This window comes from Dysidea avara, chromosome 3 (genome assembly GCF_963678975.1).
Source record: "Dysidea avara chromosome 3, odDysAvar1.4, whole genome shotgun sequence".
Taxonomy (NCBI): domain Eukaryota; kingdom Metazoa; phylum Porifera; class Demospongiae; order Dictyoceratida; family Dysideidae; genus Dysidea; species Dysidea avara.
This window is the reverse complement of record NC_089274.1, coordinates 1536537-1555069: the sequence shown is the minus strand read 5'-3', so window position 1 is coordinate 1555069 and position 18533 is coordinate 1536537. Positions and strand designations below refer to the sequence as shown.

Here is an 18533-nt window from a genome sequence, read left to right as displayed (position 1 = left end):
AAACATTACGGCCTGCGCTATAAATTGTGCGGCTGAGGCACCGGAAGTTAATGCCAAATTGTCAGCATGCTTTGCCTTTTTGTGTTTGTTCTATTAGAGTGTTTGGGATGTTTGGTTCCCACAATCGTGACGTAATCATGGCAACACGAAGAGGTAATAAACAACCGCGAACATGATGGCCGAACAACAGCAACTGCCTCCAGGGCTGGCGGCCATTCACAGCCAGTGTCAGGCGTGCTACCCCAACCAGCCAAACCCGCTACAGGTAGCTACTATCGTCAAGTACTGGTGAGTATCGCCCCTTTGTATTAAGTAGTACAAGAAGAAGGCCGGTGTGTACCCTACTGACTTTGATTCATTTATTTGGTGCTGGGAACAGAAGTGGGAAGCCATTGCGAGAGCCATTGTTGGTATATTGTAGATAGTAGATACATTATAGACCTAAGAGGCGCCTATGGTTTACCTGTGACGTCCCCTTCCTAGGGCTAATGGACCAGACCCATTGGATTATATTAATATCTATCGAAATGAGGGTAATCCTCCTGGAGTACCCCCACACTGGCACTTCATTAGTTGTGGCCTGTCAGACCTCTATGGTGATGGACGACTCCATGAGTAAGTGTGTAGAGTGTGAGTACGTGTGTGTGTGTACATAAATTTATAAACCCCAGGTACTTTAAATCTATGATGTGTGTGTGTTTACATGTGTAGTTTGATACATGATAGCTCAGGTACCATATGTAGTGTATGCTTGGACTCCGGTATGTTTGACATTTATATGGTAAATGGTTTTCATGAGTGACAGATTTTGGCACAAGCACTAGTGTTGACATATGTTTTAGTTAAAGGACCAGTTATTTTACTGTTATAGCCCTGCCATGTACACAACACTTGACATAGTGACACATAGAAGTTCACATGGCATCATGACCAATCTGCCCTCACATGGAGATGTATGCACAGTACACAGACACATGTGCTCAAGACACACTACACAGTGGTACACATGTATGCGCCTGCACACACACACACACACACGAGCGTGTGCACGCATACAAATAACACACACACACTACATACACTACCATATAGCGAGAATTTTCAAAATGTTAAATTGTTCATGCATGTTTGAAAATAGTTGGTTTTTTTGGAATTTTTCAGAAATGCAAGTGCCAATAATTACAGTGATAGCTAAACAAAGTTTCAGGTGTTTTGTATTTGTTTTCTACCTTATCAGTTATGCACCTATCAATATTATGCACCTATCAATATTATGCCCCACCACTCCCCTCCCGGGCAAGGGTGGGGGAAAGGTGGGGATTTGACTTTTTCAAAAATCTAATTTCCCACCCGTGGGGCATGACGAGTAGTCAAATCCCCACGTAGTGTACTATGAGAAACTTACAGGAGGTGCATAGCTTATAAAGTCAAGCAAGTGCTAAAGTTTTTGAACTGTCAAATGCCCCACTAGTGGGGCGATTTTAAGGTCAAATCAGATCAAATCCCCCACTATTCCCCCATGTACGCCCGGGAGGGGGGTAATGGGGCTTAATATTGATAGGTGCATTACCTATATAGCTAGGAACTGGACTGCTGGAAGGCAAACACGTAGCCCACACAAGTGAGACCACGAATCATGGAGGGTCCTAAGGAAAAATGTGTCTTAGCCTGAGAGTAAATACTGTAGTTAGACTACTTAGAACAGCTGAAAAAAGCCAACTCATTTGTGGTTCAATCTGTAGGCTGTTCAGATTTGATTTCTGGCCAAGAAGCACAGTGGTTGGAATCTAGCTACGAAAGAGAAGGGATAAAGCACTTCTTCCAAAGTCTTATCGTTATTGCTTTGCTCAACAATCAAAACAGCAAATTCTACTCTACATTGATCAATGCAACCATTGTCTAGTAGCTAATTATCAAAGGCGCAGCACAGTTTCAAAAACGTTATAATCAAACACTTTTTACTTTCAAAAATTTCCCAATATCATGCACATACTACACAGACACACTTGTCTTGTCTTCACACGACAAGTGTGTATATAGTATATTTGTATAGTATGCCCACACAAACTGCACACACACATGCATACACAGTGTTTGACTGGTCCCATTTCCACAGGGTGTTGGGTAGTGGTCAGCCATCAGGGTACGGATTTGAAATCACATTTCGTTTGAAGAGAGACAAAAAGGATACCACGCCCCCAACATGGCCAGCAGAACTAATGCAGTCACTAGCTAAATATGTCTTCCAATCAGGTATGGACTTCATACTTGATAACTGTTTACTATTGCCCCTCAACAGATAATTTACTATGTCCTGGTGATCATGTTTCATGGCATAAACCACTGAATGGTAGTGAATCACGTGTAAGACACATGTTATTGACAGAAGATCCACAAGTCAGCTCTATTGATACACCACTAGGGACATGTTCATTTGTACAGGTGAGCCAATCCCAATGTTCCATAGGTATATGTTTACACCACTACTATGGTATTCCTATTGTTACAATATAATAAATTAGCTGTGTTCAGTCATTATTGAAGATGCTATGAACATGTTATGTCAGTGCTTCTACTTCTTCACAATGATGCTCCACTATTGAGTACAGCAAAACTTGTGGTCTCCTATGTGCTAAATTTTCCTCATGTTGATGGCTAGGTCACTTTGTGCACAAGTAACACATTTAGGATTTTTTACATTAGCTGAGACCTTATCATGCAACCTGATTAGACAGGTTTTAATGTACAAATGAAGGTAGAGTTCTATTAAGCCCTCCATTGTGACAGCAGTACTTTAATGTCACATCACTCTGCTATTGTGTATGTTGCCTATCCTCCTTCCTTGGTTAGGTTGTTGGTATCACGGCTGATGAATTGGCTGCTGCACAAAAATGGAACGGGCCTGGAATTTTGGAGCTCCTAAAAACCAGACTAGAGTATGTGTATTGATGGGTGGGTGTGGATGTAATTGCTTCTTTTAGGACTGGAGGAGAGTGGCTAATATGTGACATGTATCGAGGAGAGAGTCTGTTTGAACTAGACCCTTCTTGTCAGGTGAGCTTGTGAACTGGTTAATTGTTTATGCCACATTTTCCAAATATTATTACGATAGACTTGATCACTTTTAACATGGCTCATTAAATTGTAATTGATAGATGTGTAAAGTTTAGCATGGAATTTGATCTTATTGGTATCAATTGCCACAACACTATATACAATATATTAGTTAATGTGTGGTAGCAGTTTTTTTAATGTGACACCCTATAGGCTATCAGGACACGCAATAGTGTGGCCAGGGTGAGCGAACAACCGCCAATGTGTGTGTTTTACAAAACACTGTTTTCATGTATCTGTAGCTTGACAGTGCCCAAATGTAACTAACCATTTTTGCTGTAGAAACCCCTCGGGGTAGGTACCTTCTATTTCTGAATTAAATACACCCAGAGATATGTGCCTTCAAAGTTTGTCATATTACCTTTGTATGTTTCTTCTTAATCTTCTTTTCACACACTTTAGCAAATCACAATAACTTGTGTGTGTGTACTTTAGTTGATTTACTTCAAATTTGGAGCGTAGAAAGAGCATGCATGTTTACAGTCCAATTTTTGTGTAGGAACAATGAAGTGATGTGCAATCTTTGAAAAATGCAAAAGCAATTTGTTGTCACACCTACATGGTAATGGAATTATTTGAAAATTGGTCTGGATATAAGTCACTATCATAGTGCAAACATTTTGTGATACTGAGAGTATTAGCTAAGTAGGCATAAAGGAAAAACATATGAACAAGTGTGATCAGGATACTCTAATAGAACAGTCACAGAGACGTTACAAAGAACATGTGTTTAAAATGTCACAAAATTTTGTCCAGGACTCAAGCCAGGAACCTCATGCCCAAATCTCACCACTTCAGTCATTTGTTCATTTCTACCTTATAAATGAAAGTTCTAGTTTACTGTACCAGAATGATAAAAATTTATAATTTCATAAGATCTTTCAGTGGAAATTCTAGAACCTTCTATGTGCATTTGCTCAGAAAAACGTGTAGAGTTACTAGAGTACTACAAAAATGATCAATAGTCAAATTAAATAGGCCATATATGTGATCAAGGTACTCTAATAGAGCAGTCGGAAATAGTACAATTTGTTGTCATTCCCAGGGGCGGATCTAGACTTATGGAAATGGGGGGTCAAAATGAACTGAGGCACTACATTGTCTGGTTTGGTAAGACGAAATAAAAATATAATATATATAAAAAGGTCACAGCCAGCTGACAATAGCTGCCCACCTTACCAACTACACATTTATCGCTGATAAAGTACATAAAAATCCTTTCATAGCTCACTACACACTGCTCTAATACCGTGACTGCTTTATTAGAGTGACTGCTCTATTAAGTATCTTGATCTTGGTATACAAAAAAAATTTGGAGGGGGGGGGGGCTAAGAGTCCCTCCCCCTTGACCCCCCCCCCCCCCCCCCACCCCCCCCCACCCCCCCCACCCCGCCCCCTGCTCCTGATTCGCCTTTTCTCAACTAAACTGCTTATGCTAACTAGTTGAATTTTGCACATGTCAGGTAACTATCAAGGTACAAAACTTTCAGTAATGTAATGGAAATCTGTGTAGACATCAATGAGTTTAAGCTATCACAAAAGCCAATCATATTGATGTACATGGTAGTGTATCAAGTGCATTTTGAGATACTTGTATAATAGAGAAATAAATAAATTTAACGAATAATATGAAGTTACTACAAAATAATTCAAAAGTTAATTCTCAAAATATGTCACTTAACTTAAAAGAAATGATATCTATTCCAAAACAGCCAAACAGTGGAAAAGGGGTGTGACTTATATATATATGTACTAGATAAAGCACTGCCGTGAGTGCTATACGGGAAATATAGCACGAAAAGAGTGGGCGAGAGACAAATATAGCACTAGCTGAGTGCTTCATCTCTTTGAGTGCTATATTTGACCAGGAGCTTATGAGCTGCTGAGGGCGGCGAAGGAGCATGAAACTTACACTTCCCTGCTGGGTGCCATCACAATCCAAATCAATTGCCGATTAGTTTCCATATATGGAAAGTACAATCTTGTTATTTGAAGCCGTTTACAAAATTGCGCATGACCAGTGACACATGGTGATGGTGAAGTTGGCTGAGTCTATCTCGAGGTCTTTCTCTTCTTCGATGGTGGCGAACTTGTTTCTACTTCGACTTCAATTAGTGTGGCTGGAGTGTCATTTGCGTGTGACGTAAAGCAAACGCAGTGACGTAATTTGGATTGTCATCCAACTCAGTTGTATGCTCCTTTGCCACCTTCAGCGGCTCATAAGCTCCTGATTTAACGTATGCATATAGCACAATGTTTTAACTGGTATAGAGAACCGTCAACTAGAGGTACACACAAGACACACAAAACAATTAGAAACTCATAGAGTAATCTTATCATTGGTAGAATTGGCATTGCATCTGTGTTGCGCCTGCGTTGATCTTTTTGTAGACTTTGATGAGTGTTGTCTTGTCCTCTCAATGACTAAAAGTTTTCAGTTGTGGTACTTAATAAGCATATTTCTGTGATATTCTACGTTTATGTAAACAAGACATAGTAAGAACGTTCACTGCTGCTGACCACAAGCAACCATTATCAAGTATGTCTATAATTTAAATCCAGTGGCTCTACTCTTACTGGTTGGGTTGACTGGTCAGCAGCGTAGTACAAGCTATCAGCCTAGACTGGCTTGGTTGACTGGTTGTACTGGCCAAAATATAATTAATCACTCAAAGCAGGCTATTAGCCCTGGCAGTTCTATAAATACTAGTTAAAGTACCGTTGCGAGTGCAATATGGAAAACATAGCCCAAGGGTGTGGACAAGAGACTAATACATCACAAGGCGAAGCCAAGTGCTGTATTCGGCTTGAGACCACACCCGAGTGCTATGTTTTTCATAGTGCACAAGCATATGCAGTGCTTCAACTGGTTTATTATACTGGGTAAACTAGTTAGACCAGTTTTTTCTGTGTAATAGTGTGTACAAAGGCGCAGTGTGAAGTGGAAAGAGAATGGTAAGAAATGGTAGTGATTTGCCTGTTATTAGCCCTTCACTTATCTAATGGAAGCCCGTGTGATTGCCACATGTGGTTTAAATGAGGGAACTAATAGTGACGAATTGACTGATATGACTAGTGATGTGACGGAGTGGCTATCAAGTTTACCAGATGTGCAATCTGTTATGGATTTTGATAAAGGTGGTAGCACTTTTGTGTCGAAAATTGAAAGTACTGAGAGTAATTCCAAGCATGGTGTTAATTTAGTAAAATCAACCAAGCGGTAATTAAAGTTATCACTTCGAACGAAAAATATGACAACTGAAGAAAAAAGCAGCTATTACACCTTATGTAAGCTTGTACCAATAGTCTTGACCACAGTAGTTTCATTGCCCCGGTGTGTTCCAAAAGCCGCTAAAGGAGTAATTCCTGCAAATACTTGGGCTATTAACAAGAGTTCTTAATATATATATATATTTAATATCATACAGTACGATAGTACTGTATATTAGGGACATTGAAGGTGTGAGGGCGATCCATGATATAATATAACCCAAAAACCTGCCACGATTTTTCCTCACAACGACATGACAGTATTGGTTGGGTAAAACCAAGCCCAAAAGTGTCTTCAGATCGACCCGAAACGTTTGCATCAAGTTGCTACAGAATTTAGAAAAAAAAATATTCAACAGAATTTTCTACTGTCTGCCTGCCTGCCTGCCTGCCTGCCTGCCTGCCTGCCTGCCTGCCTGCCTGCCTGCCTGCCTGCCTGCCTGCCTGCCTGCCTGCCTGCCTGCCTGCCTGCCTGCCTGCCTGCCTGCCTGCCTGCCTGCCTGCCTGCCTGCCTGCCTGCCTGCCTGCCTGCCTGCCTGCCTGCCTGCCTGCCTGCCTGCCTGCCTGCCTGCCTGCCTGCCTGCCTGCCTGCCTGCCTGCCTGCCTGCCTGCCTGCCTGCCTGCCTGCCTGCCTGCCTGACGCCTTCAGTCAAGCGTAACGGAAAAGTGGCTACAGCTACAGCCATAATTTTTTCGCAGAAACGTTTCTAGTTCGCTTAAGAAAAAACCTTTGGTATATTGATAAGCATACAATGCTTGCACTATTATCTTACCTTTTATCCTTCTTTACCATGGCCATCAGTCAAGGTTCTGCCGCTGAGTGTTAATAGACTACAGTACGGCTTCTATACCAGTGTATATTGCATCAAACTATTCGAATACACGTGGTCGCCAGTTCAGTGTACCAAAAACACACATGTACGTGACTCGCTGTGAGCAACTCACAGCAAACTATATAGCAATGTGTAAGTCAATAAATATAGTTTATCATACAGTACAATAGTACTGTATGGTAGGGACGACAAAGATGTGGGCGTGGTCTACGAAGATAAATCAAGCCAAAATCATCTTTGCAAACCCTTCACGGCCACTTGACAGTATTGGTCAGGTATAACCAAGCCCAAACATGCCTTCAGAACGACCAGAAGCATTTTCGATTAGGTGCTACGAAATTTAAAAAAAAATTATTTTCGCGAATTTTCTACTGCCTGCCTGCCTGCCTGCCTGATGCATTCAGTCAAGCGTAGTGGAAAATTGGCTACAGCTACAGCCTTACTTCTTTGGCGGAAATGCTTTAAATTTCATGGAGATGAAACTTTTAGTATTTTAAATATCCTACAATGTATGCGCTATTGCTTACTGATTTTCCTTTGATCGTGGCCATTGCTCATCAGTAGGGCTTCCATAATCATTGTGAATACACGTGTTATCGCACCAAACTTTTAGAATATGTTTGTGATTTGACGTTTGGTTTATACAGGACCTATCATATGTCGTCGACAAGATACACGCGTAAAACATCTTGTTTAGTATTAGTGTGTTTGTTGTTTAGCAGCTAGGTTTAACTGCTTGCGTTTCTAAACGCATTTCTTTGCGACTAACACATTCTTCGCTATTACAGTATTAACACTTCTTTATGTATCCTTGCATGTGCTTACTATTGTCTACACAAGTCAGCAAAACCATATACATACATGATTGGAATAGTCAAATAACTATCTAAAGCTGTTAACACTATTAAGTGTAAAATGCATATACAAAACTTCTAATTCAATGTATGAATAATAATGTATTAAGTGCATAATCTCATAGAAACCCTGCGTATTATGCTTTGTCACAATTCCTTATCAGTTGTCAGTCGCTCCAGCAGCATCGTCCTTATGTGCAACAATTACTTATTGTATTCCACCATATTCCCACTACAGTGATCAATGTGTACTGTTTAGCTAACCTATGACAGGTACAAAGAAAGCATAGCTTATTTGGTAACATCATTGTTAACAAAGTTATAGCTAACGAATGTGTAAAAGGTAGAGTAGGGCTTATCATACAGTACGATAGTAACTGTATGGTAGGGACCACAAAGGAGTAGATGTGGCCCACAAAATAATATCACCCAAACATCAGCCTCAATTTTCCCTTACAACGATGCGGCAGTATTGGTGAGGTAAAACTAAACCCAAACAAGCTTTCAGATCGACCCGAAATGCTTTCAACAAGTTCTTGATTAAAATGCTGTGTAATGGGTTGGACATAGCTGACAACGAAGTGTAATGGTAACTTCACTTTTTACACGATAATTGATATAGCTGGGGCACGTGTTACCTTTTCAGATGCAGTATGCATGGGGTCACCAGCTATAATAAAATTATTTATAAAAAAAGTTAACAAACAAGTACACGAAAAAATTTGGAATTTTCAACTAGATTAGGGACGACAGTACGTTGATAAAAAGTACTGAAACAAGTGCATAGGGGTAGTGAACAATACTAAAATACAGTTAAATAATAAGATGTGTTATATCCCTACTGTGCTTAAGATGCCATAATGGAAATGCACAGTAGGGATATAACACGTCTTATTATTTAACTGTATTTTAGTATTGTTCACTACCCCTATGCACTTGTTTCAGTACTTTTTATCAATGTACTGTCGTCCCTACTCTAGTTGAAAATTCCAAATTTTTTCGTGTACTTGTTTAGTAACAATGTTAAACTGAGTCGGGTCATCCAGGTCCTGCTTTACAGATTATTCAGGTCTGACCCCACGTGCTAAACTAAATGTGGACATGTTACTACACGTCATAGCGTAGCTCTGCTTCTTTCGTGAGCCATGCCCACTTACGTAAATTACAGTCTATAGACATATGGTAGCCACGTCCATTCATCAGTGTGTAGGTATGCACGAATCCACGTCCATTATTGTCTGCAGGCTTATGTAGAGCCATGCCCACTGATCAGTTGTTATTGTATGAGTCATAATCTAGTATAATAGTGCTGTGAGTAACTCAGCAGATATTTAGTGGTCATGAGCTTGCAAAAAAACTTCACAAACAAGTATAAGAAGAAATTAGGAATTTTAAATTAATCTGATAACAAGGACTACTGCTAATGCAATGGCTAATAGCAAGAGTTCATAATATACAAGTATAAGCAGCACAGGATATTCACTTCTTATTGTTTTACAGTATTTGGACATTACGTACTACTCTGATCCAGCTTGTTTCAGTACTTTTTATTGCAGCACTATACACTGTCCCTAATCTAATTTAAAATTCCAAATTTTTTCTTATACTTGTATATTATGAACTCTTGCTATTAGCCATTGCATTAGCAATAGTCCTTGTTATCAGATTAATACAGCTTGTCTATCATAATTCACAATAAGTTTTAGTCCCATTAATGTCTTGATGTAGGCTGGAAGAACAAGTAAATAAATAGCTTATTATGACAAAGAAGGAGTTGTGTACCAGTGTGATGTTCAGCTTTTACTATATTGTAAAAATTAACACTGTGCGGATGTGGCTATGACCATACCGGTAAGAATGTGCTTTTCATAATCATTTTGTATGTACCTTTTAATAGAAGCAGTTTATATATGCAGTAGTGTGATGGTAGCTACGCTGTCACCAGTTACAATGTGCCCCGATGTTAAAAACATTCAATTATTTCAAGCAAGAAAAATTACGATAAAAGAAATCATACTAAAGTCATACCTTGGAGCTGCAACAGTTGCAGAACAAAATCAGTGCTCAACCAATTGTCACTCATCAAAACATACTTCATTCAACATACATGACATCGTAACCAGCTCCATGGAAAAAAATACACAGTACTACTGACTTAGCAAGAAATAACTAATAACACAACATAACTGAGTTAGTATTAGACAGCCAAATTGTGAGACTTGAGAGTACAATGATCATTCAATCTCTGGTCCCACTACTGCAACCAGCTCTACAACAATTCAGAGATCGTTGTAATTCAATATACCGTAATCAGTTCCACTGTAACAACACAACACTACTAGACAACCAAATTGTGAGACTTCGAGAGTACGATAATCATTTAAACTCCAGTACCACTACTGCAACCAGCTCTACAACAATTCAGAGATCGTTGTAATTCAGTAAAATAATCAGCCTGAGTAAATCCAGCATTACCAAAAATGAATGCATAAAACTATCTTATAACAAATCATTGTTTTGCTTACATTCACATGACAGTTACTTCTGTCCTGCAGTATAGTGATCACTGAGCACGCACTTGTCTGAATTTGTGCTGAAAGAGTCAGTCCACTGAATTATCTTATGCACAGACTATCATGTTACTGACTCTAATGGCACTCCCAATCTCCTAAGAATGTTGGTCAATGTACTAAGACCATGGTGAGCACGCCTACACAGCCAACTGTCATTGGATATGCTAGAAATGTTCACTATGACCCCAGTATATTGACCATCATAGCCGGCCACAGGACATACCCAACCACCCACTTATGATGGTAACTGTACCAGGAGCATGATGGACACCTCCAGATAGAGATACAGGGGGTGTATGCAGGAATTTTGAAAAGAGGTTTCCACTTCAGCTAAGTGACTGTTATATTAGAGTAGTTTATACTACCTGACTGCTCTATTAGAGTATCTCGATTTTTTACCCAAATCATTATTCAGAACAATGCTATAAGTGTTGCTATCATGTTACAAACTATTATTTAATGATAAAAGTGTCCTGTTCCATGAAAGATTTCAGATTCTGGAAACCTGAAGTTTCAATTTCTTAATATTTCAAGTAGTGTGTAAAATCCAAAGGGATTTCCTGAAACCCCTGGATACCCCCCTTGATATGCCCCTGAGATATACCACCTGGAAATGTCTATCATGACCCTAACATATTTACCACCATAGCCAGTCCTGTGGCACTCCCAAGTACCCCCTACAAACACTTTTTTAAAAAGCACAGATAATCTGTGCATAAAAGTATCAGTGAACAGGATATGACTAAAGACAAACGTAAATAATAATTTCTCTTTTAAGTGCAATCAAAGAGACAAACCTGCACTGCATAATTATAGGTGGTTGCTGCTGTTGTTGCTGCTGCAGACTTGTTGTTGTTGTTGCTGCTGTTGTTGTTGTTGTTGTTGTTACTGCTGTTGTTGTTGTTGCTGCTGTTGTTGATGTTGATGTTGCTATTGTTGCTGCTGTTGTTGTTGTTGCTGATGTTGTTGTTGTCATTGTTGCTGTTGTTGTTGTTGTCATTGTTGCTGTTGTTGTTGTTACTGCTGCTGTTGCTGTTGTTTGCTGCTGCTGATGTTGCTATTGTTGTTGTCATTGTTGTTGTTGCTGTCGTTGTTACTGCTGCTTAGTCTGGCGCCGCCGACCCTATTTAGGCGCTTATACAAGTGCCCCGAAAATAGGGTCTGGTCTGTCTAGAATCAAGGACTTGTGCCACCGTTACCGAAAACCGGTGTGTCCAATCAAATCACAGTATTGCCAATTAAATGCATTTTGGCCGCACGACGTGAGTAAATACTGGGGCGAAAATCGACCATGATGTGGTAGTGAATGACTATGGATGGCACAGTAAGTAAACATTACCAATAGTTATTACTGTCCCGTTCAAATATTGCTTGAGAAAGGTGACCCATTACCACTCCATAGAGGGAGTGTGATTCAGTTGTGCAGCCACGAGCAAATCTCTTCATGAAGTGCCATACATCCAAGCATACCTACATATTTGAATGATAGATAGATATAAAACAACAGTTTCTGCCTACTTGCAGATGGTCCCACTCTGCAAACAATTCTGCACACTTTGAGGTACCTGTGACAGAGCAGCAATCTCTGTTGGTGTACAGCAGCTGTGGAGGGTCCTGCCTGGCCTTGTCATATGTATAGTGAAAGTAGAATGAGTAATATTCCAGATATGTTTTAAAGACAAACCTTCTAATTAGTCCCATTGCCATAGGACGAAGGCCTTCCAGTCCCTCAGACCTGAAATAAGGACCTCTCCCCTCTTGCTGCTAACATTGGTACACCAGGAGGCACTCCCAGCTGCAATTCCCTACAACTTCCAACACACTTTCTTTGTTGAATCGATCTTTAACACTGAACCAAACACTCCAGTGCAAGTGGCAGGAAGTTGAGGGAGTCTGCTGAGAATGTCCCTGGCATACACTGACATGAACCATCTACAAATTCCAAACGGCATAGAAGCATGCACACACGTACACGCAAAGTTCTGACCAATCACTTAGCAGCCATTCAAATGGCACTGGGTCTGCAAACACTGGGGGAGCTTCTGATAGCAGGCCTGTCCTACCTTGCCTATTCAAACATATCCAGTAAATTACTTTTGTTTTTGGGCACTGGCACAGGATGCCGGTGTGCCATCAGTGCATTATATTTGTTATTGTAATACATGCACACCTCTTCTGTATATTGTACCTTTTTGCACTGAAAAATCTTAATAAATAAACAATAAGGTAGCCAGTCATGTTTTTAATAACACTTTGAGAAACCATTGTTGTAAGACGCAAGCACACAATTGGAGTTGAAAATTGTGATACTCTAATAGAACAGTCACATAACACAATGAGTGACTGTATTAACTAGAGTGGTTGCTCTATTAAGAGTATTTCGACCTTTTGAACTGATTTTGTCCTACTAGCAATGTTTCATGGGCGCAAACTTTTCCCATTATATCACAAGTAAAATATTTTTTGCTATTTATTCCTGGTTCTTTAAAACCACCTCATTAGACACAACAGAGGAAGCTTTTAGTTTTCAGGTTTTTGAGTCATTTTCTTAATTACTTACATTCCTTTAACCACATTATAAAGAGACTGAGCAAAGTAGAGCAGTGGTGTACCCCTCTACCACTCTTTAGGAAAGACCCTAGCTGGTTTTATATCTATTGTTTTTAATACTTTCAGGCAAAAGTTGATGAAGGTGTATACCAAGATGGCTCCAACCTCAGTGGTGTTTCTGGAGTGTGTTCATGGGAAGATGCTGAAGGAATAGTTGGAATTGGAAACATACCAGACAGTAGTTTAGCACCTGCCCCATTACCTGAAGTCCATCAACTACCACCAGCTGAGGACAATGGCTGTGTAGCTGCTGAACTGATCAGAACAAGAACATTAGATTTTGTACACATAAAATTCAACAAGGAATCAGGATCACTTTTACCATTAGTGTTAAGGTCAGTACAACTTTAATTGTTAAGGAATTGTGTTGAAATCTTTCTTTATAGAGGAAGGTTAAAACATGGCCGTCACTTCACATTCAAGAGTGCTGCTGGTGATGTTGCTATTACATTAGTTACACCATCTGTGGAGGGATCATTTGCAGACAACAAACACCCTTATGCTGCACATGGTCCATGGCTACACATCTTAGTAGAAGAAGATTTCCTTGATAAATTGATAACTGATCTTGCTGAGTTGGCAAAGATTGATAAAGTAAGAAGGGTATCCTTGTTAAAACATGTCACCTCTGTATATATTACAGGTGGTTCTTCCCAAGAGATATGACTGGAAAGCAAAAAAATTTGCTATCTCAATTATTAAAGATGAATATTCATAGATGCTAATATATTTTTTAATCTTTGTATAGCTACAGTACATACACCACTTGTGTATATATATATATATATGCTTACGTAATCCATGGATGCAAAATATTGTTTACAGGCTATTGATTGGTTAGTTGTATGTATTGATTTTGCATGCATTTATATCTTACATTAGCTTGGCATATACTAGTACTGTACATATGTTGCCCTTGTCTTGATATGCAATTTATGGTGTAGTATTAGCGTCAAAATAGTACTGCATATTTTTGTAGGATATGGTGTAATTTTTGGTGAAGATAATGTGGGTGAATTGCCAGCTGCTGAAATTATAACTAGTTGTACAATTAATTTTTGATGCTGGTGATGGAATACTTATGAGGGTGATCTAATTAATTTGTTAGGGCGATGGAATATTTGTAAGGGTGGTATTAAAAGGCATACATTGGCTGCTAGAGAAGTAGCACATGGTGATAGATCTGTTGAAGAGTTTTGTACTATTGAATCACATGCACCTAGTAGCTACATGACATAGCCAGCAAATCAACCAGATTAATGATACATGTACATAGTATGTAGAGCTCTAATAGCATGCATGGTTACAATGGATATTTAGCTCAAAGATTTTTACTTAGGTTCCTAGGCTATACGGGTAAACACCTTGAACAGGCTCTGCCTTCTGTGTACACCCTCCAGTGCCTAACTGGTAAAGTAGATAATAACAATGTTAGTGCATTTTGTACCATTTGTCTTCAGTTTTCCTCATCACTTATTCCGCATGCCATCAGAGGTTCTTGTTTTTTGGTCTGGTCATTCCTTCAAGGAAGGGTTGACAGTGCAGTTTCAGTAAACCTAATACAATGCAACCTCCATTTAACAGACATTTAACTGATTTTTGTGAAATTTTACGGTTATCTTCTTTCACAGGTAAAAGTAAAGGTCTATAGGGACCTCAGAAACTGTCCTTTATAAGGGGTACAGTGTCCTATACAGAGAGGTTCCTTTAAGAGGTGTTTCACTAGAAATGCCTCCTGCTGTTTCTTTTCTTCCATGCAGTATATAGCTTCTGTTTTATAGATCTACGTGAGCAAGCTTTACAGCTATCATCCATAGAGTATTTGGTGATAACTATTATATTAACTAGTATTTTAAAAATTGTTAATATAAAAATGAAGTAGGGATCTATGCAATAAAAAGTAGTGAAACAAGAGATGAATGATGGTATTACACCATGGCTTGGTGGGAAAGTCCAGCATTGAGCAAAATTATAGCTAATGTGCCAAAATAGGGACTTTCCCACTGAGCTATGCTGTAATACTATCATTCATCTCTTGTTTCACTGCATAGATCCCTACTTCATCTTTAAATTAACAAATTTTAAAATACTAGTTTGCCAGCTCAGTTTTTTGCTGTAACACAGCTAGCTACAATGTAACTTCAGTGCTGGTCACTGTAAAGCATTAATACAATACAATACAATTTGTGACTGTTCTAATAGAATATCATACATGACTGTTGTATTAGAGTGACTGTTGTATTAGAATATATCTCGAGTCAGCTGAGGCCATCATTATTATATTGCTTGTTTCCTGTCACCCATTACAACAATGTAAACCAGAGTTACTAAATACACTGGGGAAAGCAACAAGATTGGCAAGTGAAGAATTCAAAGTTTAGATACTCATCTAGTGTTCACCAAATCTCATAGTCTTACGCTCTTTCTTCAGACCTGTCCATGGGAAGGCCCCCTCATGACTGCTACATCTGTGGTAGCCCTACTCATATAGCTAAGCAATGCAAGCAAGAAAGCAGTTCTAACAGCAAGAACAATACTGATGACAAGAACACTACTGACAACAAGAAAACTAAATGTCCAGTTGATGCAGTTCACTTAGTTAATCAGAGTAATAACCCTCTTGGCTTCTTGGAATCGGATTCAGATGGGAGTACTATATCCGTGGTATGTATTTAAGATTGCAGTAGCCAACTGAGGAAAGTTCAAGTAAATGTTGCTGGTGTACCAGCTGCAGGATTAGTAGATACTGAAACAGATATTACAATAATGGGTCCTGAACTCTAGAAGAAAGTAGCTGTGGTAGCTGGCCTGAAAAAGAAAGCCTGCTAATAAAGTCCCACATACTCTGTCAGTTCGAATTGGATGGCCATCTTGATCTGGATTTAAGTTTTGTTGATAAGACAATGCAGACAGCTACTTAGTGTCGGCAGACAGCTGGCATTGTCATGTATCACCCTCAAGTGAGCACTCCACCATTCACATCCCTTGCTGAAGAAGAGAACGAACTGTTAGCATGAAGTGTGCACATCAAACTGGTAAACTCTAGGCGAGACATAATCCTACTTACTAAGCAGGAATGTACTACATCCAGCAAGCCTACGAGAAAGCAAGGACACTATCCAGTTTGACTGCCGCAACAAGAAGTACATTATAGTAACTGCTGACTTGAGGAGAAGTTATTGACAGGGTTATTGCTTCTTGTCCATCAATATTCGCTTGGTTTTCTTCAGTGGTGCCCTTAGCTGGGTGGTTGTCTGTGATTTCTCCCAGCAATTGGTCAATCCACTTTGGTGGCTGGCCTGCTTGCCCCCATACTAGTAACATCCTGTAGGAAAACTAGGAGGACAGTGGTTTGATGGACTTGAATTCCCATCCTCTGGCAGTATACTTTAGTAACATCTATATCTGACCCCCTAGTGTTGTTAATATGATAGGAACTAGAGATGTACCGATTCAACATTTCTGAACAATTCCGATTTCAATACGATCTAACAAATATATTACCAATCTACCGACTATATCATCATGTTGTTCACGTATAGTCAATTATATATTTTTTTGGCTTGACCTACTATAGGTAGCTCATAGGATTTTACTCAGTGTCTCAAACACTTATTAGGCAATTGTAAGCTGAATATTGGCCAAAGCCAATATTCAGTGTCAATTGTGGTGTGGCCTCAATTACACAACAAAGACGATAAGGCACCCGCAAAAATATTTTTAATGCAATCTCCTGCCAAGACTAAAGCATAAAATAAATGGAGAGTAGGTTCCAGGAAGAGTGAAATGACTGGCTGAGACACCAAGATTGGAGGAACAAGGTGGTTGAGAATATTGGCGGGATTGCAAGCACCTTAGAAAAGTCTCCCCACAGTATACGACTTCAACCATTGTGGATACAACCAGTGTGGATGATGACAATGATAATGTTCCAATGCAGCCAGTAGGACAAGAGACAGTCAGTAGGACAAGAGACAGTAGAGCAAGGGATGATTGATCATCATGATATCCATGCACTCCCCCATGTACAAGCTGTAACTTCAAGAGGACACATCATCAGGGCTCCTATAAGGTATCAGATTTTGTGAAACAGCCACGGTGAACATCATACACACATCACACTTGTACTTTTGTTAGAAGTTTGTATTATATATAATTTGCACTGCACTATAACTAGAGTTGCACGTATGCACACAAGAGTTGTTGTAACTCTTGTGATTAAGAAAATGTTATCAATTTGTATCTGACTAGTCTTGTTTCATTGAATGATATCAGAACATTACACTGGATCCACCCCTGCTTTCGCTTCTACAGCCAACTGCTGCTATGCATGCATGCATGGAGGATTAAATACACACACACAAAAGCAAAGCTGCTATGCAGTCACGCTGCCTAGTGGTCAGTAGTCTCACGTGGCCAGACCACTTTTTTTCGTGTATTGGGTTGGGAAAAAAGGGTCTGGTGCAACTCTAATAGCTATTTACTTCTGAGCCGTCCCCAGACACTAGGGACACTAATTGAATAACATTGGTCACAAAGGAGGCGCCAATGATGTCAGTGGACCAATGATGACGTGGAAATATTCGTACAGGTTGTGAGTCTTGTTACACGATGAGGATGAACTTTCAAGACGCTATAAAAAGATATTTAAAGGATAAACAGATCGAAGCCATCTTGAGTTTACTTACTGACATCATTGACGCCTCCTTTGTGGCCAATGTTAGTAAGGAGCTTTTGGAGTTGCACGAGACCCTTTTCCCCCACCCAATACACAGAAAAATGCAGTCTGGCCACACGAGACGAAGTGGCCAACACTGGGCACTGGGGCACTTGTCTGCTACTCAGGTGCTATGAGTGAGCGCAGGCATGCCCTCCTGGGGCAGGGCTAGTAACCTGCAAGAGACTGTACCATGTCTCACAGGTGAAGGCGTGGTACTCGAAGTTCCACCTGGACCTTCAACTGCTATACGAGACGTGGACAGTTGAGCATTTTAATAGTTCCCCAACTTACACCAGGTACCCATTGATGTTACAGCTGGATGTGCTGCTTCTCCAGTTGGCATCAGGCCACCAGGTCCTCATTTTAACAGCTCGGTACACTGGAGTAAAGTTTCTTTTTTCAAGGAAGCAACAACACTACCCAAGTTACCCAGCTGCAACACACACACACACACACACACACACACACACACACACACACACACACACACACACACACACACACACACACACACACACACACACACACACACACACACGGAATACTGGAACAGCTCAAA

The 18533-nt window shown here is 39.9% G+C and overlaps 1 protein-coding gene across 1 annotated transcript; it reads left to right on the top strand.

The window, feature by feature from the left end:
* The first annotated feature begins 93 nt into the window (after positions 1-93).
* Positions 94-14141, top strand: LOC136248794 (suppressor of fused homolog). Its single transcript, XM_066040600.1, has 9 exons — positions 94-288; positions 484-615; positions 2117-2253; positions 2300-2442; positions 2851-2936; positions 2982-3054; positions 13321-13589; positions 13641-13848; positions 13898-14141. The coding sequence occupies exons 1-9, from the start codon at positions 173-175 to the stop codon at positions 13970-13972; spliced, it is 1239 nt and encodes a 412-aa protein (XP_065896672.1). The 5' UTR covers positions 94-172; the 3' UTR covers positions 13973-14141.
* Positions 14142-18533: the final 4392 nt, after the last annotated feature.

Excerpts from the sequence above, each read along its gene's own strand:
- LOC136248794 (XM_066040600.1), top strand. The coding sequence starts at position 173 with ATGATGGCCGAACAACAGCAACTGCCTCCAGGGCTGGCGGCCATTCAC. Across the intron at positions 2,254-2,299 it reads TAAATATGTCTTCCAATCAG|ATAATTTACTATGTCCTGGT; the intron begins GTATGGACTTCA and ends GCCCCTCAACAG. Across the intron at positions 3,055-13,320 it reads AACTAGACCCTTCTTGTCAG|GCAAAAGTTGATGAAGGTGT; the intron begins GTGAGCTTGTGA and ends TAATACTTTCAG.